Raw genomic sequence first — 23,954 nt, 5'->3', positions numbered from 1 at the left:
CTTCAAACCTACGCATAACATCAAAATGTATTTGTGATTTTATCTTATATACAACATGTAAGGGTCCTAGAATTTGAGGTCATTTCACATGGACCTGGTATGTCAAATTTTTTTGATAAAAACTTGTGTGAGACGGTCTTACGGGTCGTACTTTGTAAGACAGATCTTTTATTCGGGTTATCCATGAAGAAATATTACTTTTTATTGTGAATATCGATAAGGTTAGACCCGTCTCACATATAAAAATTCGTGAGACCGTCTCACAAGAGACCTACTCAAAAAATTTTCACCTCATTCTAGTTCCTTGCATCTTGTCTTCAAGTCCTTCATTTTCAACAATTCTAGAACATTCAAGAAGATTCCAGATGTCACCGAACATTTGTAACAACTTCTTTTACTAAAATTCCTGTGTGTTACACATCAAAAATGTCGGACAATGATATTAAGTATTTTATGTTACTAATCATTTCATTATTACCCAATTTCGTTTCCTCGAAAAAAAACTGATTCAATAAATAAAATTGATTCAATAAATCTTGAAAAGTAATTTTATATTGCAATGCATACTTTGGAGATTAGGTAAGAGAACCCAAAATTTATAAATATTCAATATATTTATACAAACCGATCGAACATTCGATAATCACTATCCAAAAACTAGAAATGAAATGAAATGAAAAGAATATTATGGTCCAACATAATATTAAATTAGGCATAATATTGAAATATCATCTCATTATTACCAATTGCCAAAACTAGAATTTGATACTCTTTACAAAAATAAAATGAAAAGAAATAAAAAAGAAAGAAAAAAGAAAATTAGAAAAGGGGGTATTATGGTAAGTACGAAAAATGGGGAAAAAGAAGAATAGCATATCCCCTACGAGTTTTGACCTAAATACCCATCTCTCACAGCTTCGGGAGTGCCTGGAATTCCCATCTCAACCCTCCTTCCTGCGCCCCGCCCCCTTTCTGCCCTTGTTCTCTCGTTTTTCCCAATTTTCTCCTTCTTTCCTATGCCCTTTTTTACCCGCCACTTTCAAATTCTTGTTACTTATCAGGTATCCCTCTAATTATTTAATTAATTTTTTAAAGCATAATCTGATTCTTGCTGGTTCGAGTTTAGATTATTTGGGGTTGATCGGTTTGTGTTTTTCCCCCCAAGATTCTTGTAGATAATAGTGTTTTTGAATCTGGGTTTGGTCTATTCTGGGTTCAAGATTTAAAACTTGCAATTTTTTTTTCTGTATTTTTATTAGGATACTGTTTCGATTTTGTTTTTGGTTTTTTGGGTGGGTTTCGATCCTTTTCTCCCTTGTCTATCTTGGTGAAATCCTGGGAGCATGTTCTTTTCTTTGCTATTTGACGCTTTACTGTGTTGGAATGATATATATAAGCTTGTTATGCTGCTGCTTCTTTTCAAAATTATTTTATGTTCGTGGAACAAATATGATTCTATACTGTTTAGCATATCCGGAAGTAGAAAAATTTAAGAATCTGGTGATTCGTGTATTGTTGAGAATGAGTCGATATTTTAATGTTAGATTAGCAGACAGAAGTATGACTCTGTTTGGAATTTTTTTCCATTATTTTCTGTCTAAATTAACTTAAAGATGTCAAATATGTAACATTTTGAAGGCAGGTATCATCCCTTGACGGATAGAAAATGACGAACCAGGAATTGCTGCTTGGACATAATCATAATGGAACCCTTGGTCAGAACCAGCAGGTTATGCTGGGCCCTAATAATGACACAGGCATTGATCGGATCCGTGGTTTGGGGATGGGACATACTCCTGAGCATGAGAATGGTTTGGGGCAGAGCATCTTATCTGAGGGCGTTGATGAGCACGAATATGAGCAGGTGAACGGGTTAGCAATGGAAGAGAAACCCGAACACGAAGTTCAAGAGGTGCATTTACATGGAGAGAATATCGAACTAGTTATCCCCGAGAACAATGAGTTGGCTATATCTGATCACCAAGAACTTGACGAGAATATGGATTTGGCGGTACTCCAGCACGAGGACATTTGCATTGAATCGTTGCATGAAATGAGTGTTCACCAGAATGCTTTAGTAGTTACTCCCTCTGCTGTCCTTCAGCAACGAAGTCTTGCTCTTGGTCCTTACCACGAACTTGTGGTGGGGCAAGAATTTGCTGATGTTAAAGCCTGTCGCAGGGCATTGAGGGACACAGCTATAGCTCTGCACTTTGAAGTGCAGACCATTAAATCAGATAAAACTCGATTCACTGCCAAATGTGCCAGTGAGAGCTGCCCTTGGCGCATTCATGCTGCGAAACTTCCTGGTGTACCAACTTTCACAATTAGGACCATTAACGATAACCATACGTGTGGAGGAATCGGCCATCTGGGGCATCAGCAGGCTTCAGTCCAGTGGGTTGCCAATTCTGTGGAGCAACGCCTTCGAGAAAATCCCAATTGCAAGCCGAAAGAGATCTTGGAAGAGATTCACAGAGTTCACGGTATTACTTTATCATACAAACAAGCTTGGCGTGGAAAGGAGAGGATTATGACTGCCATGCGTGGATCCTTTGAAGAAGGCTATCGGCTCCTTCCACAGTACTGTGAGCAAGTGAAACGGACGAACCCTGGAAGTATTGCATCTGTTTATACAAATCCAGCTGACAATTGCTTTCAGCGCCTATTTATATCATTCCAAGCATCTATCTATGGCTTCCTAAATGCTTGTCGTCCTCTTCTTGGGCTGGACAGAACATTCTTGAAGAGCAAATACCTTGGTACTTTGCTTCTTGCTACTGGTTTTGATGGGGACGGTGGCCTTTTTCCTGTGGCCTTTGGTGTTGTTGATGAGGAAAATGATGATAACTGGATGTGGTTTCTATCTGAACTTCATAGCTTGCTCGAGGTCAATACAGAAAACATGCCAAGGCTTACGATATTATCAGATAGGCAGAAGGGCATCGTAGATGGAGTGGAAGCAAATTTCCCCACTGCTTTCCATGGCTTTTGCATGCGCCATTTAAGTGAAAGCTTCCGCAAAGAGTTCAACAATACTATGCTTGTTAACCTTTTATGGGAAACTGCTCATGTTCTGACTGTTAATGAATTTGACACCAAAATACTAGAGATTGAAGAGATATCTCAAGATGCTGCCTACTGGATACGGCGAATTCCCCCTCGTCTATGGGCTACCGCATATTTTGAGGGAACAAGATTTGGACATTTGACAGCTAATATAGTGGAATCGCTAAACACTTGGATTTTAGAAGCCTCGGGTCTTCCTATAATTCAGATGATGGAATGTATTCGGAGGCAGCTCATGACTTGGTTCAATGAACGTCGAGAGGCTAGTATGCAGTGGACTTCCATTCTTGTTCCTACAGCTGAGAGACGAGTCGCAGAGGCCCTTGAACGCGCTCGAACTTACCAGGTTCTCCGAGCAAATGAAGCAGAGTTTGAGGTAATATCTCACGAGGGAACAAATATTGTCGATATCCGGAACCGTTGCTGTCTTTGCCGGGGATGGCAACTCTATGGTTTACCATGTGCGCACGCCGTTGCAGCCTTACTTTCATGCAGACAGAACGTCCATCGATTTACTGAGAGCAGTTTCACCGTTGCCACTTATCGGAAAACATACTCACAAACCATACACCCTATCCCGGATAAAACACTTTGGGAGGTATCCGAAGGAGATCCTAATGCCAAGAAAGCTACTGATATTGTTGTGTATAATAACCCGAACAACGTTATTATCAATCCACCTAAATCTTTACGTCCACCTGGCCGCCCAAGGAAGAAACGAGTCAGAGCAGAAGATCGTGGCCGTGTGAAGAGGGTCGTACATTGTAGTCGCTGCAATCAAACCGGACACTTCAGGACGACATGTGCTGCGCCCATATGAGTGCTTTTCTTGGTTAGATTTTTCATATTTATACAATAAATTTAGGCTAAGTGGCTTATCTGTGCAGGAATTTTCTTATACCTTGTTATTACTTTTTTCTTACTAGTCGACTTGTTACTTAGTTTGCTCGATTCTCTATGTATAGTATATGTATCTATTATATATCTTTATCTTCCTTAAATATAAAAAGTTTGAATGGTAAATTTTGATGTATGTTCTTATTTTTATTAAATAACAACAATTTGGATTGTGAATTTACATATATGTTTTTATTTTTATTAATTACACGTTTGTCATCATCTTCTTTAAATTTTATTAATAATAAATTCATATATATTTGTTAGATTTTGCATCCATTGATGGATTTTAAAGTAAATGAATTTGAACTGTAAATTTATATATATGTCGTTAGTTTTATTAAATAATAATAATAAATACATGTATGTTGTTTTTCCATCTAATAATGAATTTTAAAACAAATTGAAGAAAACTGAATAAATAATAATAACTTTGAATTGTGAATTTATATGTATGTATGTATCTTTATTAAATAGTAATAATAAATACATATATATTTATTTGTTTATTTTTCATCTATTAATAAATTTTAAAATAAATTGAATAAAACTGAAATTTAACCTCATTTTTTAGAATGAAATTTACAAATACATTGAAGAAAAAAGAAATTTAACATCCATTTTATGTATGATCTTATCTACATTAAATAATAATAATAAATCTATATCTATGTTCTTATAAACTATACTATTATAAATATATGATTTGAAGAAAAATAAATTTAATCTCTATTTTTTAGAATGAAATTTACATTATTTTTTTCCCCCTTGATTTCTTTTTTTCCCATTAGTTACTGAATTTTTAATATATATATATATATACTATTATAAATATATGACGTTGAATTATGAATTTACATTTATGTATTTATCTTCATTAAATAATAAAAATAAATATATGTCTATTTGTTTTTTTTTTCCGCATTTATTAATAAATTATAAAATAAATTAAAGAAAAATAAAATTAGACTCCATTTTTTTGAATGAAATTTACATTCTATTTTTTTGTTTGATTTCTTATTTTTCATTAATTAATAAATTTTAAAATAAATCAACAGAGAATAAAATTTACACTATTGTTCAAAATTTTATATTTCTTTAATTTTTTTAATAGTTGTTTACCTCAGGTCGAGAATGTCGAGAAGAAGAAATTTGACAAAGATGAGGCTCCAAAGACAGAGAATCAAAAGGAAAACAAACTATTGGTTCAAGGGAAGGTGATTACAGTGCTTTCAATATGGGTAACTATAAGAAGAAAGTGAAAGCACTCACTGAACTCAACGAGGAAAGGCAACTGCTGGTGAATATGGGGGTAGCTGTGCTACTTATTGTGGCGCTCAGTGCTTATGTCACGTACAAATTTGCATCAGAAAAAGCTAAAGATTAGAAACTTAGAGATGTACAAGTATGTAAATAACTTCAAGTATACAACTCGAGTATAAGGAAAATCTTGACACGGATAGATAATGTCCTTGACTGTAAAGCCCGATATGCATTTATTAGAACAGATGAGCAAATCAGATTCTCACAATCAATGCCAGGTATGCTATATTATATATTTATGTTTCAGGCTAAGGATGTCATCATAAAACAACCTAAAGCATATACAATCTCAAGGAGTAATTGTGGCGGAACCAAAATTTATAAAGATATTGAATACCGGAATACCTCATAAAAGCATTTTATCAGCAACTGATACAGACATAACTCCACCTACATAATACCATTTGTAATAAAGAATATCTGAGGCACGAAACAGAAATCCATAGCATCAAACAAAAAATTGACCCCGGCAGATCACCATAGTTACACAAATAATCAAATGTGTCATAATAGTGGAAAAGGATTGAAATTCAAATAAACGTGTCTTTTACAGCAAATTTGATTATACAAGAAGACTCTCATCTTCTTTGATAATTAAACAAAAAATAAGACAGCAGCCTAAACTGAAATCAGATGGAAAACAAGATTGCTCTAACAATATCCAGAACCTTAAAAATGAAGAATAAAAAGGAAAGTTTCCATCCCCATGAAAATAAAGAACAGAATAAACATATACTGATATCCGGGAAAAACAGAACAAGTGAACTTTCTCATATAATCCACTGGCATACACCGGCTATTCATCCATCCGTGATGAGTCGATAATATCCTTTAGTCAGTAACACATCTGATCTAAAACATTAAAAAAAAGAAATGTATTCTGTTATAAATCAATATATATAAACATTCATTTCATAAAGTATGAGTTCAGGATGCACTGGAAACAGTTTTCGAGTAATCTTCAGACAAACTCCAATCTTCGCTTCTTCAACTTGAATGATCTGAAATGTTGCAATCAACCTATTCTGTACAATATTGCAGACAAGAAATGACAATGCACTGGGTGAAATGAATCTGATTGCTTGCAGAAGCCTCTGGTTTATCATCAATTACTTGTTGCCTCCAGATTGTCTTCACAAGTCCCGTCACGATACATTACCCTGTTGGTGTCGAAGTATCAGCAGTCTCACATTGATTAAAAGCATCGATAAAAAAAAACAAAAATCTTAAAATGATTAAGAAGAACAGAGTATCCTTTTGCTATTTATGTTTGAAATCTTTCAGGTCCACGACTACACAAATATTTGTCCTCGTGCTTTTCATTAGCCAAGAAAATGCAAGAAAAAGGCAAAAAAATAAAAGCTGTATAAATCTTTTAAAGGCATTTTGTCAGTGTGTACAGTATAAGCAATTTTTAACAACTCTTTTTAATCCAAATTCTCCATCTATAAAAGAATATTAAGATTAGTGTCACATAAAATAAAAGGTTGGCCCCAGATTAACCCCAAACTAACACATCACATGAAAATACTTCAAATTAGGAACTTTTTTTTAACCAAGGACATGCTTATCATTCATTTAAACTAGCTGCAGCAGACGGAAATTTTGGCTTCCTAGTTTTCGTAACAGCACATGAAACAACGAGATTTGATAAAAACATTTGAATGCATGTGGCCATGCAGATATTAATTGCATTCCCACGGTGCTTAAGTAACTGTACTACAGCAGGTGATCTTACAGCTTCCAGTAATTGGCTTGCTGCTTTCATCTTTGAGGATGGCTTCCTAACATTCTCAGCCTGAAATCCCAAGACCTTTTCCGAGGGTTTCCTCTTTCTTTTAAAAGACGCTCCTCCCAATTCCTCTGCAGTATAATTGACACCACTTCAATAGAGAAAATAAATAGAAGTTGATGATTTGCCATATGCACATGATGTTGAAAGATAATAGCACTTGAATAATGCTTATGTAAAATTTCAAATAAAGTCATAAATATCATCAATTAAAGGCTCCCCAACTCAACTTTACACTTCAAATCCTTTCTGAGCTAAATGGATATTCAAGACTTATCAAACCACGACACCATCATATCAAATCCTTTTAAATGATAAGTCGGTGTCAAGAGATCCATCTACCAGGAACTTATTGCACCATAAAGTATCATTACAGTATGAACCAAGCAAATACAAAATTTAAGGGTCCATTTGGATATGTTTAGCGAAACGGTTTCTAAAACCCTTTTTTTGCGGATTGTCCGCCATCCCTGTCCTAGTTTTGCAAACAACGATAGTTAGCTAACAGTTCTCAAGTTCAGATAAATTTAAGTGCAAACAGTACCAAAAATGAAAACAGGCAAGAGTTTTTTCCAAAACCGACATATTTTCACTATTAAGTGTAATCAATTTTTTACCTCCCAACATGACCAACAGTAGTTAAATGTGAAACAACTAGACATTTTACCCCCACATGGTGTTCAAATGACATACAATAAACATACTCCCTAAGCGGGACAAATGTTCAGACACTAGGAATCCAGCTAATAAAAAGTGGAAATTACTGATGAAACCTGAAAAAAAAAATCACTAAATTTATGGATGTTACCATTAAGTGGACTAGATTCATGGTTTGTTAAATGACCATTCTGTTCCGTGTCCTCTGACAAAGGAGATGTGGACTGGTCGATCTCCCCCAGCTTTAAAGTACTTAAAACACGGATATCCTGCTGCTCAGTAACATCTGGAGATGGATCAGGAGGTAAATAGCATAGCTCATCCTGTGACATATCCGAATCACTAAAAGCAAGATCTCTCTCAACTGTCACGATATCAATTTCATCATCTTCATTAATATCTGAATCTTTCACCTGCAGCACATTTGACACAAGTGATGTGATAAATAAATAATAATAAAAACATTACAAGACAGTCTTGTCCAAAAAAAAATTGATCACCTTTTCTGTTTCGGGCACCAAATCAAACTCATCTTCCCTTTCTACATACTCCTCATTTTCCTCGAGCTCTTTAAAATCTGGAGCAAACGCACTCCAATTCTCAGTATAATCCTTGGCCCAAATATAAACCAATCCAGTCAAGGAGACAGAAACAACAATAGGGTGCACAGGATGCCATGCTAAATCAATTAATGCTTCCTTGGGACCTTCAAGGATTTTTACAAGATGACCAGCCCTGTCCCACGTATAGATTTTATGCTCTCCTTTGCTAGCAGAACCTCCAATCACCCACTCACCGTCGCCGCTAAAACATGGTGCTTTCCAGTGCACTTTGGTGATTGAATCCTGAAATTCACGAGAGAGAGATAAACAGCTTGATCCGACAGCTTTCAACTTTTCAACCTCATCTTGCTCATCTGTTTTACAAATGGTTTCATCAAGAGCTTTAAGCTCAACTTTCACAGGTAAAAGATTTTCATAGACTCTGATAGTCCTATCGTTTGAGTTTGTGAGAAGATACTGCCCATTCATGCTAAATACAATATTCTTTATCACAGAACCACCTGGAATAGGAACAATGCCACATATTTGGTTACTCTTATGATCAATAATTAGTATCTCCCCTTTAGAATTGCCCACATAAACCAAATCACCGTATTTATTAAAACACGCAGCCGTAGGCGTAAAAGGAGAGGATCCATCTGAAAATTTGTTGCGTGATAAAGGGGCTATGTCATTTCCTGTATCAGATAATGATACAGGAAGCACAGTTGTGCTTGCGGTATTCAAGTCAACAATCATAGGGGCAGATGATAGAGGACAAGCTAAGCAAATATATGGAGTAGAGGAACCAGGATGTAAACGAGCTTGCAGTGGCGTTTGTTGCAGAGTCGTTCTAGCTATTTTCTCCCCTTGGACAACATCCCAAAGAGTCAATGATTTATCAGCAGCCGATACCAGTATGCGGTGTCCATGTTTTGACCAACAAACACTTGTTATGGCAGCAACACAATCCTTGTCCCTGAGTTCTTTGGCAATACCTCTGGTTTCAAAATCCCATATAACACAACTTCCATCAGAGCACCCAGCTGGTGAAAGAAATTGGACATATCAAACAGGGAACCCGATAAATATGGTGTCAGAAGCATGCAAGGAACAGAAAGTTGTATCTCACAAAAACAAAGTCTAATGATGGATGGTAAGGTTATAACAAAGTCTAATGATGGATGGTAAGGTTATTACTTACTACGTGAACATAAAAGACTGTAATAACTAGACAATCTAGCTATTTTTAAGCTCAAAAAGTTTTGTGATGTAATCTTTTACTAAAACCTACAGAGGAGGTGGATTTGGTTTGGGTTTCTCCGGAGAAGGCAAAGGAAATGTTTATTCTGGAACCATGTTTGCAATCTGGAAGAAAACATCAGACGTTCTGGTTTCTGATTGTTCATTGTATATTTTGGTCCGTTTGGCTGGAAAGGAATGCAAGAATCTTTGAAGAGAAGTCGGAGTCCGTCGACAAAGTCTGGGATAAAATAAAATTCAGGGTTGCGAGTTGGTCCACGATACTACGTGAATATCGGCATCTTACTATCGGAGACTTAGCTAGGGACTGGAAATTTGTAATGTCATGATTATGGTGTCGTTGTCTGACTTTTCCTACCTTATTTAGAGCGGATTTCTTATCCGCTTTCTGTAATTTTTATTTTACTATCAATGAAATATGTTTCCTATCAAAAAAAAAACAGCAGAACAGTGTCATAGCCATTTTACCCGTGCCTTCGTTTTTAAGATACTGATGTTAAAGGAGCATGCCAGAATTCAACAAAATCAAAGCAACACCAACTTGACAGGGTGAAATTATGTCAAACCCACTTTCAACTCGAATGAAGAGCTCACTCGCAATCCAAAACTCAGTCTTGGGGTTCGATAAAATTCAACACACACAGCCCTACAATTACATCAGATAAGATGGCTCTATTGAACAACTGCAAACAAGTTTCCGTTAAATCTACTTACCATCTTAAACTTCTCAAGATAGTCCTATTTTTCATAAAAACAAGGATTGGCAATGAAGTACATCAGAATGGTCTAAGGTCATTATCAACATTTTAATAGCTATGCCAAAAACATAAATGAGATTATAACTCTGACACCAAATATATACAAGGACAAGGCATTATACACAAACACATACGCATATACACAAAATATGACAATCATGGTATTTTTCAGCTAAATGCCACAGTCCAATTGCACAAAGTTCAAAACCTGTAATGACCTTTCAAGTTACTCAGTAACATTGTCAAAGAAACAAAAAAATAATAAATAATTAATCAATATAAAAAAAGTACCTATTAATACAAAGTGAACAACGAGAAACCAAACAACAGAAAATCATACCAGCCAGAAGGGTTCCTCGGCGATTGAAGGCAATACATTTCATAACCCCGTGCTCCAGATACTCCTCTATCACTTCTGGAAAATCCCCCTGTAAAGGGTCTACAAAAAAACTTTATAAGAACAAAATAACATAAAAAATAAAGCGAAAATCGACTAAAAAATGTCTAAGACATGAAATTTTTAGTATCTAAAAAAAATTACCAATAATTGACGCGTTCATCGTGCACTATGTCTCAAAACTGCATCAATAAAGATTCAATAAAATAAAAATAGAAAATACTGAGTGATACAAAATTTGACGACGAAACCATAAAATAAAAGGTGGGGAAACTGGATTAACAACGGAACCGACAGGGATTTTAACGGAAATTGGCCGGAAAAAATAGCATAAAACAAGAAGGTTGTGCGTATTAATGTAGTATATGTGGAGGATGTTCGACAGTGTATTGATTAAACGGCGGTGGTGTCGCCGCCGGCGAGGGCTCAGTGAAAAGGGTTTCGACTTCGGGCCCCTGGGAAGAGGGAACGCAAGGTAGGCTTTCAAAGGGATGCCGCTAGGTTTCTACAACACTCCGCTTTATATAAACTATCATCTTTGTCGCTATCATCGTAATCATGATGAATATTAAAATTAGCAATTAAATTATATAAATAATTATTTAAAATTATTGATGTAATAAATATATTTAATTATTATATAATTTTTTATATTATTTAATATTATATTCAAAAAAGATAATAACATATATTGATTAAATAAACTGTTATTTATAAAATAAAAATTTAAATTTATATATATTATTTATTTATCAAAGTTTTAAAAAATAAATAAATATTTTTAAAAAACATTTATTAGATGAAAAAAATATTTATACTAAAACTGTATTTAAATAATAATAATAATAATAGTAACAATAATAATTCTAATGATGTATGAATAGTCACTGATACCCCCGTAAGAGCCCGGGTCATGGATGATCCGAAATATCAAATGGATTCCCAAATCTGAGTGAGTCTGCAGATGGATTCTTCTGGAGCCGGGCAGGTGCAAGCCCATGTTTTATTCTCCGGGCAGTCATAGTCCCGGGCTCTTGTATAAATCTCCCGGGAGTCATTCTACCCGGACACCTCGATAACAGTGCCGTGGTTCAGAAGATAAGATCTTGTCTCGAGAAGCACACCTGACAGAATCCTATTGATGTGACTTGATGGAAAAGTAGGGTGGCGTGATAGAAAGTAGCAAGTATGCACTGAAAACAAGGTACCTACTACCTTTTCTCCTATAAATAGCAGGTATGTAATTCATTTGGGGGACGAGGGCTTCCTCTTATTCTCTAGTGCTGGAGAATGATTCATTCACCAATACATGTTAATGCACATATTTACACCAGTAGCTTTTACTTTTATCTAAGCTACACTGGTTATCATCTTCACCTGCTGACTTAAGCATCGGAGTGGCTACGCCGGACACCCCTCTGGCGCCCATTCACGAGTTCTTTTCTTATTTGCAGGTTACAGCGGAAGCCATATTGCAGAGATATATCTTCATCACAGATATAGTTCTTGCTCAGTTTCCTTCATTATCTTGATAGCAGATCCGGTGGAGCACCCGACCCTACTCATCCATTTCACCAGGATCGCATCATTGGCGCCGTCTGTGGGAATCTTGAGCTCAAGACGTAGATTTGGTTTCCATTCAAAAGTAAGTTCGACCTTGCTCAGCATCACAGTAAGCCCAACTCTGCTTGGCAAACATACAAGTCCGACCAGCTCGGCACTCAGATCTTATATGTGGATTTCATATGGGCTCAAAGCTCAGCAGCTATCCCGGATTGGCATGAAGAGCATTTGCTATGCACTCATTAGCATACAGCTATATTAGTCACCTAATTTAGCTCAACCAGAGAAGTTTCACTCTACCGAAAATGAATTCGGATTCAGTATTTCAAGGTTAGTGATTTGGTTTTTAATAAAACTAATACAGCAGGTAAAGCAAAATCTCTTAAGCCCGGGAGGTATGAGGCCCCGTCACATTATCTTAAGTCCGGGAGACAGGAGGCCCCGACACATTATTCAAAGTCCGGGAGGTACGAGGCCCCGGCACATTCTTGAAAGTCCGGGAGTTATGAGGCCCCGACACATTCTTTAAAGTCCGGGAGTTATGAGGCCCCGGCACATTATCTCAAGTCCGGGAGATACGAGGCCCCGGCATTTTATGCAAAGCCCGGGAGGTACGAGGCCCCGGCACATTCTCTTAAGTCCGGGAGGTACGAGGCCCCGGAACATTATCTAAAGCCCGGGAGGTGTGAGGCCCCGGCACATTATTTTAAAGCCCGGGAGGTACGAGGTCCCGGCACATTATCTAAGCTCAGGGTTCTCAAACCTGGCTCGGGGCTCCGTACCTCGACCATTCATGAAGGCCAAGGCTCCGCACCTTGGTTATTTATAAGCCCAGGGTTCTCAAACCTGGCTCGGGGCTCCGCACCTCGACCACTCCCAAGTCCCGGGACATGCTCCCCGGCCCAAGGCTCCGCACCTTTGTTATTTATAAGCCCAGGGTTCTCAAACCTGGCTCGGGGCTCCGCACCTCGACCACTCCCAAGTCCCGGGACATGCTCCCCGGCCCAAGGCTCCGCACCTTGGTTATTTATAAGCCCAGGGTTCTCAAACCCAGCCCAATGCTCCGCACCTCGATCATTCCCAAGTCCCGGGACATGCTCCCCGGCCCAAGGCTCCGCACCTTGGTTATTTATAAGCCCAGGGTTCTCAAACCTGGCTCAGGGCTCCGCACCTCGACCACTCCCAAGTCCCGGGACATGCTCCTCGGCCCAAGGCTCCGCACCTTGGTTATTTATAAGCCCAGGGTTCTCAAACCTGGCTCGGGGCTCCGCACCTCGACCACTCCCAAGTCCCGGGACATGCTCCCCGGCCCAAGGCTCCGCACCTTGGTTATTTATAAGCCCAGGGTTCTCAAACCTGGCTCGGGGCTCCGCATCTCGACCACTCCCAAGTCCCGGGACATGCTCCCCGGCCCAAGGCTTCGCACCTTGGTTATTTATAAGCCCAGGGTTCTAAAACCTGGCTCGGGGCTCCGCACCTCGACCACTCCCAAGTCCCGGGACATGCTCCCCGGCCCAAGGCTCCGCACCTTGGTTATTTATAAGCCCAGGGTTCTCAAACCTGGCTCGGGGCTCTGCACCTCGACCACTCCCAAGTCCCGGGACATGCTCCCCGGCCCAAGGCTCCGCATCTTTGTTATTTATAAGCCCAGGGTTCTCAAACCTGGCTCGGGGCTCCGCACCTCGAAAACTCCCAAGTCCCGGGACATGCTCCCCGGCCCAAGGCTCCGCACCTTGGTTATTTATAAGCCCAGGGTTCTCAAACCTGGCTCGGGGCTCCGCACCTCGACCACTCCCAAGTCCCGGGACATGCTCCCCGGCCCAAGGCTCCGCACCTTGGTTATTTATAAGCCCAGGGTTCTCAAACCTGGCTCGGGGCTCCGCACCTCGACCACTCCCAAGTCCCGGGACATGCTCCCCGGCCAAAGCTCCGCACCTTGGTTACTTATAAGCCCAGGGTTCTCAAACCTGGCTCGGGGCACCACACCTCGTCCATTCCTAAGTCCGGGAGATATGAGGCTCCGGCATCTTATGCAAAGTCCGGGAGACATGAGGCTCCGGCATCTTATGCAAAGACCGGGAGGCACGAGGCCCCGGCATCTTATCTCAAGTCCATAAGACATGAGACTCCGGCATTTCATCCCATTTCTGAGAGACATGAAGCCCCCGATGCTTTTATAGAACAAGATTGATTATCTCTTTGGGAATCCAGGCATGACTGATCGGGACAGCGAGTATGACTCTAGCCCGACTATTTAAGGGATGGGTGATGATTGACCCGGGATATCAAATGGATTCCCAAATCCGAGTGAGTCTGCAGATGGATTCTTCTGGAGCCGGGCAGGTGCAAGCCCATGCTCTACTCTCCGGGCAGTCATAGTCCCGGGCTCTTGTATAAATCTCCCGGGAGGCATTCTACCCGGGCACCTCGATAACAGTGCCGTGGTTCAGAAGAAAAGATCTTGTCTCGAGAAGCGCACCTGACAGAATCCTATTGATGTGACTTGATGGAAAAGTAGGGTGGCGTGATAGGAAGTAGCAAGTAGGCACTGAAAACAAGATACCTACTACCTTTTCTCCTATAAATAGCAGGTATGTAATTCATTTGAGGGACGAGGGCTTCCTCTTCTTCTCTAGTGCTGGAGAATGATTCATTCACCAATACATGTTAATGCACATATTTACACCAGTAGCATTTACTTTTATCTAAGCTACACTGGTTATCATCTTCACCTGCTGACTTAAGCATCGGAGTGGCCACGCCGGACATCCCTCCGGCGCCCATTCACGAGTTCTTTTCTTATTTGCAGGTTACAGCGGAAGCCATATTGCAGAGATATATCTTCATCACAGATATAGTTCTTGCTCAGTTTCCTTCATTATCTTGATAGCAGATCTGGTGGAGCACCCGACCCTGCTCATCCATTTCACCAGGATCGCATAAGTCACTATATCAAAAATTTATGATGACTTTTTTTTACTAAAAATTGAAAACAAGTAATATTATATAAAAAAATTATAGTTTATTTAATATTTTATAGAGTATGAAGAACTGAACGTATAAAAATAACACAAAACTAAACATTGTAATCAAAATTAAATTAAATGATATGATTTTATTACAACATTTATGGAGTGTTATTTACAATTCACTTTTTAAAATACACTTTTAGAATATTATTATAAACATACAATGTCTTTTATACATTATTATTTTATTAAATATTAAAATTAATTAACAAAACTCTTGTGAGAACATATCATGAGTCAATTTGAGAGTCGGGTCTTTAACTAGACCGATTCATGAAAAATATTGTTTTATGTTAAAATTATTATTTTCACTCAATATATGGTACCAAATTGAGTCGTCTTATGTGTACCGATACTTATAAAAAATTATAAATCAATAATCTAATTAATTGTTTGTCAATATATTTACGAAAAAATACTCAGTTGAAAAAATAAATTTACTTAAATTAATTTGAGTAAGTCTTAGTGAGACAGTCTCATATATATATATATATATATATTGACAAACAATTAATTAGATTATTGATTTATAATTTTTTATAAGTATCGGTACACAACAAGTTTAATTATTTTGGTATTTGTACATTATTTAATTATTTTTTTATCTTGAGTAATTTTTCAAATATATTAGTATTTTTTATTTTAAAATTATGTTGTAGCGAATTTTAATATAGTTTTTTTTTTCAAATAATTATTTAAATTTTTATTTATTTAATTTCATGGATCGAAAAACACATAAATACTTAAATAATTCATAATTATCGTGCATGTCATTATATATCTAAGTTTCTCGAATAAATTTGTCTAAGCGATATTATATCAATTGGTTTATTCGAGTTTTGATTCAAAATATAACTCTTTTCTCGTTTCATTTGCTAAACAGAGACTTGCTTTTGGTGCCAGGAGGAATATATATATTCTTCAAGATTAATATGTACTGGAATTAGTATATCACGCAACAACTGATAATCGACAATTATAATGTTTGTTATGTTATTTTAGAAGTTAAAAATAAGCTGTCTATATAAAGAGTAAGTCTATTATGAAACGGTCTCACGAATACTTATCTGTGAGACAGATCAATCATACTAATATTCACAATAAAAAGTAATACTTTTAGCATAAAAAATAATATTTTTACATGGATGACCCAAATAAGATATCTGTGTCACAAAATACGACATGTGAGCAAGGAACCGAAGCAAAAACATTACCAATAATAATGACATGAAAAAACCAAATTTGTACTCTCGCTGGTATGTAAAATATCATAACAAAAGACTGTATATTTATGTGCATTAAACATCAACAAATGTACAATTACATCCTCTGTAGCAAGACAATGTGTGCTACTACTATTTCTATCCTCTTTCGAGTATAGCAAATAAACAAGATACGGCAAGCCGGAGAAAACTTCTGCAGTGGCCTAAAGAATCGGACAAACTTTACAGAAACACAGCGAATAAACAAAAACAAAAAAAAAAAAAAATTGGTGAATGTGATATCTACCTAGTTGACAGATCAAAAATCGGGTTCATCTCTACTTGTGCGAGATGCAACTCCCTTGAAATTTCAACTTTTTCCGCTTCTCTAGCAATTTGAATGTCATCAGGCCTGTAACGCTGAACGAATATTTTAACAACGAAACGAGGCAGCAATGCTCCCATCGTGATCCCCACCAAGCATGCCCAAAACAATTTAGTCTTGGCAATGGTCAAGAAGGCCCTGCAAAAGCATTGACAACAAAAATTAAGCTTCAACTGCAATTTTCCAGGCAAAAATTACAAAGATATCTAAGACTAAAGGAAAAATTGTTTGGTACACCTTAAGAAGCGATTTTAAACCATTATGCCTAAAATATTAAACAAGTTTTTTTTCCAAGCACTTATAAAAGCCCGACTAGCCAGTTAGATACATAAATATTTAGCTTAGAAAAAATAAATCTGCTTGACCACTTTTGATGAACTTTTTCTATAAAAAAATAAAAATAATACCACCTTATTTATTCAAACAAGCTATAAGTAGTAGTCAGAAGACCAACTTCAAATGCAATTGACATGTATGAATCTACTTAAAAACGGATTTAATCAAACCACAAATGTGAAACATAATAAGAACATCAGTTCATGAGGATATCTAATATTTATGAGGAAAAAAATTATCAAAAGATGGAATGCATAATGCTAATGACATCAAGTGGAGAAGTCTTACCAGTACCCAGGAAGGAACGGCAGGGCGTCGATAATAAGGACACAAATAAAAGTAGCGGCTATGGATCCCCAAATGGTAGCATGAGTTATCCAATACCATCGAATGACGTCCATGGCTAAATGTATATTAACCATAATAACAATGGCAAGAGTCCAAAGATCTCCTATGCTTGAAACGTCCATGTCGCTTTTCCAATAAGCGAGCAGAGGCACGAAGAAGGCAGCTATGCTTTGCCACAAAGTGTCCAACATTGTTACCCAGAATAATTTTCCGTTGTAGCTTTCTCGTCTTTGTCCAGCCCCGTAAAGTTGAGGATACTTCAACAGAGTCGTTCTACTTAAATCCTTGTCAAGAATTCCCACAACTATTGTGGGCAAAGCAGTGTATATTATCGAATATAACATACTGCTCCAATCAGTTATGGCAGTGGTCAAAGCGAAACCTGTGAAGAGCACATACCTGGGAGAAATACGGGGTGTATGGGTCAGTTTTTTTAAATACGTGAGGTGTAAGGCCGTGAGTGTGCTCACTGCCAAACAAGCAAATTAGAATAAGGTATTACAATATGTGATGAACGAGTAGCAAACAAACAAACAAATTAGAATAACGTATTATAATATGTGATGAACGAGTAGCAAATATCAAGCTGCCGCCTTTATGTTGCAAGCTAGGAACAGAGTTGCACCAAATCCTAACTATAATTTTTTTACAGCCTTAAATGTGTCTACTTTTATCCTAATAGTTTCAGTACACAATTCAACTGTATCCATGTATTTGACCTCATGATTTTTAATAATCTAATAATTGAGCTACTTTTCTCAATTAAAAGTCAAAACAGAAACAAAAATAGGCAACAGCATGAGCATCACAACCATAGATAGCATGTTGCTAATGTTGATGATGTAAAAAAGACATCAATCAAAACACCAATCACCAAACTTGCATTACAAATTAAAAGAACAATAATATATTATAAAAGAATCGGTTAAAAAATATATTTAGTTTAATATCAGATGAGAGAGCAAGTGAAAAAAATTAATTGACTAATGCATAATAAACTTAAGTACTGCTACTGCTTTGACAATTCAAGCTCGGTAAAAATCATGAACCAAGATCATGGATGTTGTGTTAAAACAAATATAATCATTCTCTTTGATCTTTACAACACAGAATGTGTAGGAAATTTAAGAAACTTCAACCAGTAAATCATACTTACCAGAATAAGACAAGAACAAAAACAGCATTCCTGTAGAAATTGTACAGTATCATGTAGCTCATCCGCTGATAATTCCAATGTCCATGTACCAGTAACAATGGGACCAGAAATCTGAATTGAGCCATTGCAAAATCTGATGCCATGACGGCTTGCCGACCCTCCTGTCCGCTTATCCCAATTCCCACATCTGCCATTTGGATCATTGAAACGTCATTTGCACCTAAAAAAACGCATAGAAATTATTTATATTCATCTGACAACTCGGAAAAATGACATAACACGTTATACCAAGTATAATGATGCTCACCGTCACCAATGGCAAGGGTCATGTCATCAGTTCTGTTTTTTATTAAGGCAACAATTCCAGCCTTTTGCAGTGGAGCCACCCGACAACATAAAACCACAGTACATTTGCTCGATAATTCAAAAAGCTGCAAACAAATCAAAATAAATAATTTAAGAACTTTGGTGGCATAACATCGCAGAGAGAGAGGGGGGAGGGGGGAGGGGGGAGGTTGGGGTGGGGGACAATGTAGCCTCTGCATGCATACCTGTTTTTCAAGTTCAGTATCCAGAACATACACAAGGCTCGTTCCATCAATTATTAAAGCAAGTTGACTTCCTCCAGCTCCAGAACCCCTTTGCTTGGCGTCAGAACCGATTTTGAGCTTTTTACACACTAATAAGGCATCTTCTAAGCTCTTTCTACACGAGTCTTTCGAATTATTGTTAATCACTATCTGAGTCATATTACCCGTCAAGAGCTTAGAAGAGTACCCAATAGAAATTGCTGTTTCTTGCTTGTCTCCAGTCAAAACCCACACCTTGATACCAGCCGTTCTTAAAGACTCGATTGCTTCTGGCACGCCTTGCTGCAATTTGTCTTCGATCCCTGATGCACCTAGTATACCAAGATGGTTTTCAATATTGTTGGCAACTTTACGAAGTAAAGCTGCCCTCCCAATCAAGGCAGTGCTTGCCAACTCGTAAGATGAATGCCATTGTTCGAATTCGGATGAACTCAAATCCCGTGCTCCTATAACAAGTGTTCTCAAGCCCTTCGAGGAGTATGAGTGCAAATGAGCTTCAGTAGATTTTATCATGTCCGAGTTCAGAGATTTATCTATGATGCTGAACATGGATGTATCAGCACCTTTTACCAGCACCTTTACTGTCTGATCGGGAAATCCTAATATTACAGACATCCTCTTCCGATCACTGTCAAACTCATGCATCCCCAAGACATTGAACCTGCGGCAACAATTGATCAGAATTCAGATGATCAATGTCTCTGCTTCAAATGTTCAAAATAATAATAATAATCATAATAATAATAATAATAATAATAATGCAAAAGAAAATCAGACAAAAAAATTTTAAGAAAAAGCCGTAACTATAAAACCAAACAAATTAGATCTGTGATACTGGATGAAGTTCTCTGCAACAGATCAGTAGTAAAAAACAGCCACGAGCGATAAAATGAAATCGAGAAGTAAACGAAAGATGAAACACAATTTATCTGAAAAAATCTCTCAAATTGAAAAGATTAAACACTAAACCTTTATTAAGAAATATGGTATTCCAAGGGGAATAGGAAACGAGTACAGAGCAGATCTATATTTATTGTATTATAGCAAAAGTCTATCAAGATTCAAGAACTAAGGTACTTAAAGGTAGCAATTGGAACCTCCATAGTAAATTACTTTCTATTAAGAAACTTCCTGATGAGGGCTATCGTAGCATAAATAATGAATATATATCCCATATAATTTCCAAAGACAGTATGACTGACGGTTCTCCCATTGTAAATTAAGGGGATCAAATCAAGTGAAGCAACTAGTATCGATATGACCAGTTATAAAAAAAAAAAAAAAAAAACTAATGCATAAGAAGGTTACTTTGAGGTACCTTTGCCTTTCCCCATGAATGTCGATAACTATGTGCCCAGAAGTTCTTTCAATAAGCATAAACCCATAAGATGCAGCTGCATAGACTAATGCCTGTTCATCTGGAGACTCCCCTTGGTATTCAATGAGCTTAACTGAAGGATGAGACGTCTCCATGGTTAGAGGCACAATGGTGTTACACGCCGCCAATGCCACAAAAAAGTCATGAACATGCCTGCCCTCATCTGTGTGTTTACTTTTTGATAGTTTGAGGAGTTCTGGATCAATTTTTACCCTCATCTTTGGCTTCAAAAATATCCCTTCCACTGAAACCAAATAAATACCGAACAGGTAATGGGTTAGCATGACATGTAAATGGCATTATTATGGTCAAGAACCTTCTTGTGGAATAAAAAGAAAAATGATATTGCAGTTATAATACCTTGAACCGAATATCCAACACTCTCATCTTCGCCTTCGCCATGGGCATTCCCATTGCTGTAGTCTACTCCCCCAATACTTGCACACTGAAATTCCATCTTATTCTCTGTGAGCGTACCAGTTTTGTCGGAGAAGACATATTTTATCTGTCCCAAATCTTCATTGATATTCAAAGCCCTACACTGAAATCTTGAATTTGATGATTTGTCAAGCATCCTATTGTCTCCTATCATAAAATAAGCTTGACCAACACGGACAAGCTCCATGGATATGTACAAGGATATAGGAATCATGATTTGGAATACAATAACTGACATGAGAAACACAAAGAATATCTCCATGCCCCAACCATAATATTTATAATTCTTGACTTTAGGTTCCGAATAGTCCTTTTTCCTATAAAATTGCATTAGAACCAACTCATCTTTGAAGTTTCTCAACCAAACACCATGACAAATACACACTATGGTGCACAGAGCAACAAGAAAAATCGAAAGGTATATTATCTCGCGGTTCATCCGCGTCTCAAGACTACTTCTCTTGGATGGAGCTCCGGAGTTGTTGAGCATCGCTTTAGTCTCTTTGCCGGCGTAAACTGCAACTCCAAGTACCCAATCCGTATTCTTCAACTCGCATCCCCGTAGAACTATATTCGATGGCCCAAGTGATATACGTTTTCCATCAATATCCATGTTTGCTTGGAAGCCATATATATTCCTGTTTGGTTTTTCACACTTGATCAACCCGTCAAACTTACCCTCCCCAGGTCTTTTCATCTGTGTTTCTTGCTTAGCATACCGGGTTTTCAAATTTGACTCCCCGTCTAAGTTGGTAGTCCGTATGTAAGCGACTCCAGTAGCTTCACTCGTAGAGAGCAGTACCATGTCACAAGGAATACTTCCATTCCCTGATACCTTAATTATCTCACCTGTCCGTATATCCTTCCATTTTTTCTGCTCGTACTGTCCATTTGCATGCACCAAGGCCAGTCGATTATTCTCAATCTTGTCTGACCGGTGTCGCCTAAAATCCTCGTACGCATCCTTGACTGCTGTCACTAACAGCACAAACGCTAATGGCAGAATCGAAGCTTCCCTACCAAAAACGGCCAGCTGGGGAAGCTGATTGAGAATTGCAATCACAAGAAAGTAAATGTAAGCAACTCTATGGAATTGCTCAAACAAATTCCGGGGCAAGAAAGTTATGATAGAATATTTTCCTGTCCTAATCGAGTTTCCAGCAAATTTAAACTTCTCATTTGTTTTCTCAGGATTATTTATATAGATGAATCTTGAATCCTCATCATTGATCTCTTTATAAGAGGTGTTTAACCCTTCAGAATCACCTCTTGACCCGTGTCTCACGGGCTTCGATTCTAGCTCACCGGAGTTCAGCTCCTTGACAGAGCGCCCACCGGATACCTTTGACTGAATAGAAGATATCCTTGGCCGAGAAGACAAATTTCGTAAAAAGTCAGAAGCTTGGAGAGAATAATCATTTATTTCAATCTGAGATTTTGAATCCATCTTAGGATAAGTTTAGGGGTTGGCAGAATTGGTTTCAAATATAAGAAAAAAACAAGAAACAAGGAAGGTCTTTGTTTCTGAGGTTTAAATCATTAAAGAGCCTTATTTCAACACCATGATCCAAAGATTAAAGTCCCCTTCAGTATCACACAAATAAAAGATGTAAAATTTATACGCAAAAAACTCAAATTATGACCCCCTAAAAAGTCACAAAAATACAAACAAAAACCACCAAACTCGAGATTCTGGAAATCCAGATGATGATATCCACCAAAACACCAGAAAATGGCAAACTCGATGACAGAAATATGGTGATTCCAACCAAACCCGCACCGAATAAATTACAAAGCTTCCAACTTAGAATAAGAAGAAAAAGAACACCTCGACCAAAGCCAAGAAAGCTTCACTTTTCACATACCCAGAGGGAAATATCCTATGATTCACTGAATTCCACAACCAAAACTCGAAAATATCACAAAAAGATCTTGTTAACCCAAAGAAACAGGACAATAAAGAGTACCCAAATATAAAATACTCAACTGAATATTATGTATGGCTAGCTGAGCTCTAATATTAACCAAGTTCAGCACACAAGAACCAACTCTGAGGATGTACAACAACGAATAAAGCCACGGTGTAGAGAAGAAGAAAAAGAGCAGAATTCGACTTCCGGGCTGCCTATAATTTGGTTTGATGCAATTTGAAAGTGATGCGTCGTCAATGTTTTGGTGATATATATATGTAAGAAGGAAGAAAAAAAAAAGGACAGACAATTCAAAGTTCAAATTCCTCAAACAGTAGCAATTCTTGCAAGAAGGGGGCGGCGAACTTTGCAAGAAACTGGACAAGGGAGGTAAACGAGAAGAGAAGAGTCATAACGGGGTGGCCACAAGCCAATATGGAATTATGACTTTCTGTTGAGTTCACATTAATGATTGATCATTCTTGAAATGGTAAAATGGAATTCAATAATATTATTATACTAGCAGTTTTGTAATAATCATAGTAAATTTGGGCAACGTTGTTGGTCTCTTCTCCTATGTGTAGTTGTCCTGCTTTGACATTAGCGCGAATTTCCAGAAGCACGTTCCATATATATATACACACACATATACATACATTTCGTCTGTGTATATATCCATTCTAGACGCTTTAATACTCTTAAATATGTAGACTGCAAAATATTTGAAGAGTTGTGATTGTTCCATCTCTGTTAGGTTGTAAATGAAATGCCCGTTTGGATTCTGGATGGCAGGATGAAAATCTTGAATTTTAGATTTGAGAGAAGTTAAGAATTTAATATTTCAACTTATAACAAAAAAAAAAATTGGGAATTTTATTATCTATTGAATAAATAAAATTAAATTGATTAAATAAATAAACA

At 37.5% G+C, this 23,954-nt stretch overlaps 3 protein-coding genes across 4 annotated transcripts; 1 reads left to right on the top strand and 2 right to left on the bottom strand.

The window, feature by feature from the left end:
- The first annotated feature begins 854 nt into the window (after positions 1-854).
- On the top strand, positions 855-4,092 carry LOC142505306 (uncharacterized). 2 transcript variants are annotated; one of them, XM_075618238.1, is made up of 2 exons: positions 855-1,061; positions 1,643-4,092. In XM_075618238.1, exon 2 carries the CDS (start codon positions 1,667-1,669, stop codon positions 3,887-3,889), a length of 2,223 nt encoding a protein of 740 aa, XP_075474353.1. In that variant the 5' UTR covers positions 855-1,061; positions 1,643-1,666; the 3' UTR covers positions 3,890-4,092. The 2 variants fall into 2 exon arrangements, with proteins under 2 accessions (XP_075474353.1, XP_075474352.1); XM_075618237.1 differs by having other exon boundaries at positions 867-1,061; positions 1,639-4,092.
- Positions 4,093-6,027: 1,935 nt separating this feature from the next.
- On the bottom strand, positions 6,028-11,217 carry LOC142505288 (protein RBL-like). The gene is made up of 6 exons (XM_075618209.1): positions 10,843-11,217; positions 10,642-10,740; positions 8,239-9,326; positions 7,890-8,151; positions 7,028-7,152; positions 6,028-6,449 (listed from the first exon to the last, which is right to left on the bottom strand). Exons 1-6 carry the CDS (start codon positions 10,859-10,861, stop codon positions 6,435-6,437), a joined length of 1,608 nt encoding a protein of 535 aa, XP_075474324.1. The 5' UTR covers positions 10,862-11,217; the 3' UTR covers positions 6,028-6,434.
- Positions 11,218-16,540: 5,323 nt separating this feature from the next.
- Positions 16,541-23,503, bottom strand: LOC142505152 (phospholipid-transporting ATPase 1-like). Its single transcript, XM_075618002.1, has 7 exons — positions 21,046-23,503; positions 20,626-20,929; positions 19,269-19,968; positions 19,025-19,148; positions 18,718-18,937; positions 17,502-17,960; positions 16,541-17,015 (listed from the first exon to the last, which is right to left on the bottom strand). The coding sequence occupies exons 1-7, from the start codon at positions 22,568-22,570 to the stop codon at positions 16,796-16,798; spliced, it is 3,552 nt and encodes a 1,183-aa protein (XP_075474117.1). The 5' UTR covers positions 22,571-23,503; the 3' UTR covers positions 16,541-16,795.
- Positions 23,504-23,954: the final 451 nt, after the last annotated feature.

Source organism: Primulina tabacum, chromosome 10, assembly GCF_025594145.1.
Source record: "Primulina tabacum isolate GXHZ01 chromosome 10, ASM2559414v2, whole genome shotgun sequence".
NCBI classification, from domain to species: Eukaryota; Viridiplantae; Streptophyta; class Magnoliopsida; order Lamiales; family Gesneriaceae; genus Primulina; species Primulina tabacum.
The sequence above is the reverse complement of the archived record's forward strand: the minus strand, read 5'-3'. Positions and strand labels throughout refer to the sequence as shown.

Excerpts from the sequence above, each read along its gene's own strand:
- LOC142505306 (XM_075618238.1), top strand. The coding sequence starts at position 1,667 with ATGACGAACCAGGAATTGCTGCTTGGACATAATCATAATGGAACCCTT.
- LOC142505152 (XM_075618002.1), bottom strand. The coding sequence starts at position 22,570 with ATGGATTCAAAATCTCAGATTGAAATAAATGATTATTCTCTCCAAGCT. Across the intron at positions 20,930-21,045 it reads TGTTGGATATTCGGTTCAAG|TGGAAGGGATATTTTTGAAG; the intron begins GTATTATAACTG and ends ATTTGGTTTCAG. Across the intron at positions 17,016-17,501 it reads CCGTTCCTTCCTGGGTACTG|GGCCTTCTTGACCATTGCCA; the intron begins GTAAGACTTCTC and ends ATGCTTTTGCAG.
- LOC142505288 (XM_075618209.1), bottom strand. Across the intron at positions 8,152-8,238 it reads TGGTGCCCGAAACAGAAAAG|GTGAAAGATTCAGATATTAA; the intron begins GTGATCAATTTT and ends AATGTGCTGCAG. Across the intron at positions 7,153-7,889 it reads TGAATCTAGTCCACTTAATG|AGGAATTGGGAGGAGCGTCT; the intron begins GTAACATCCATA and ends ATTATACTGCAG.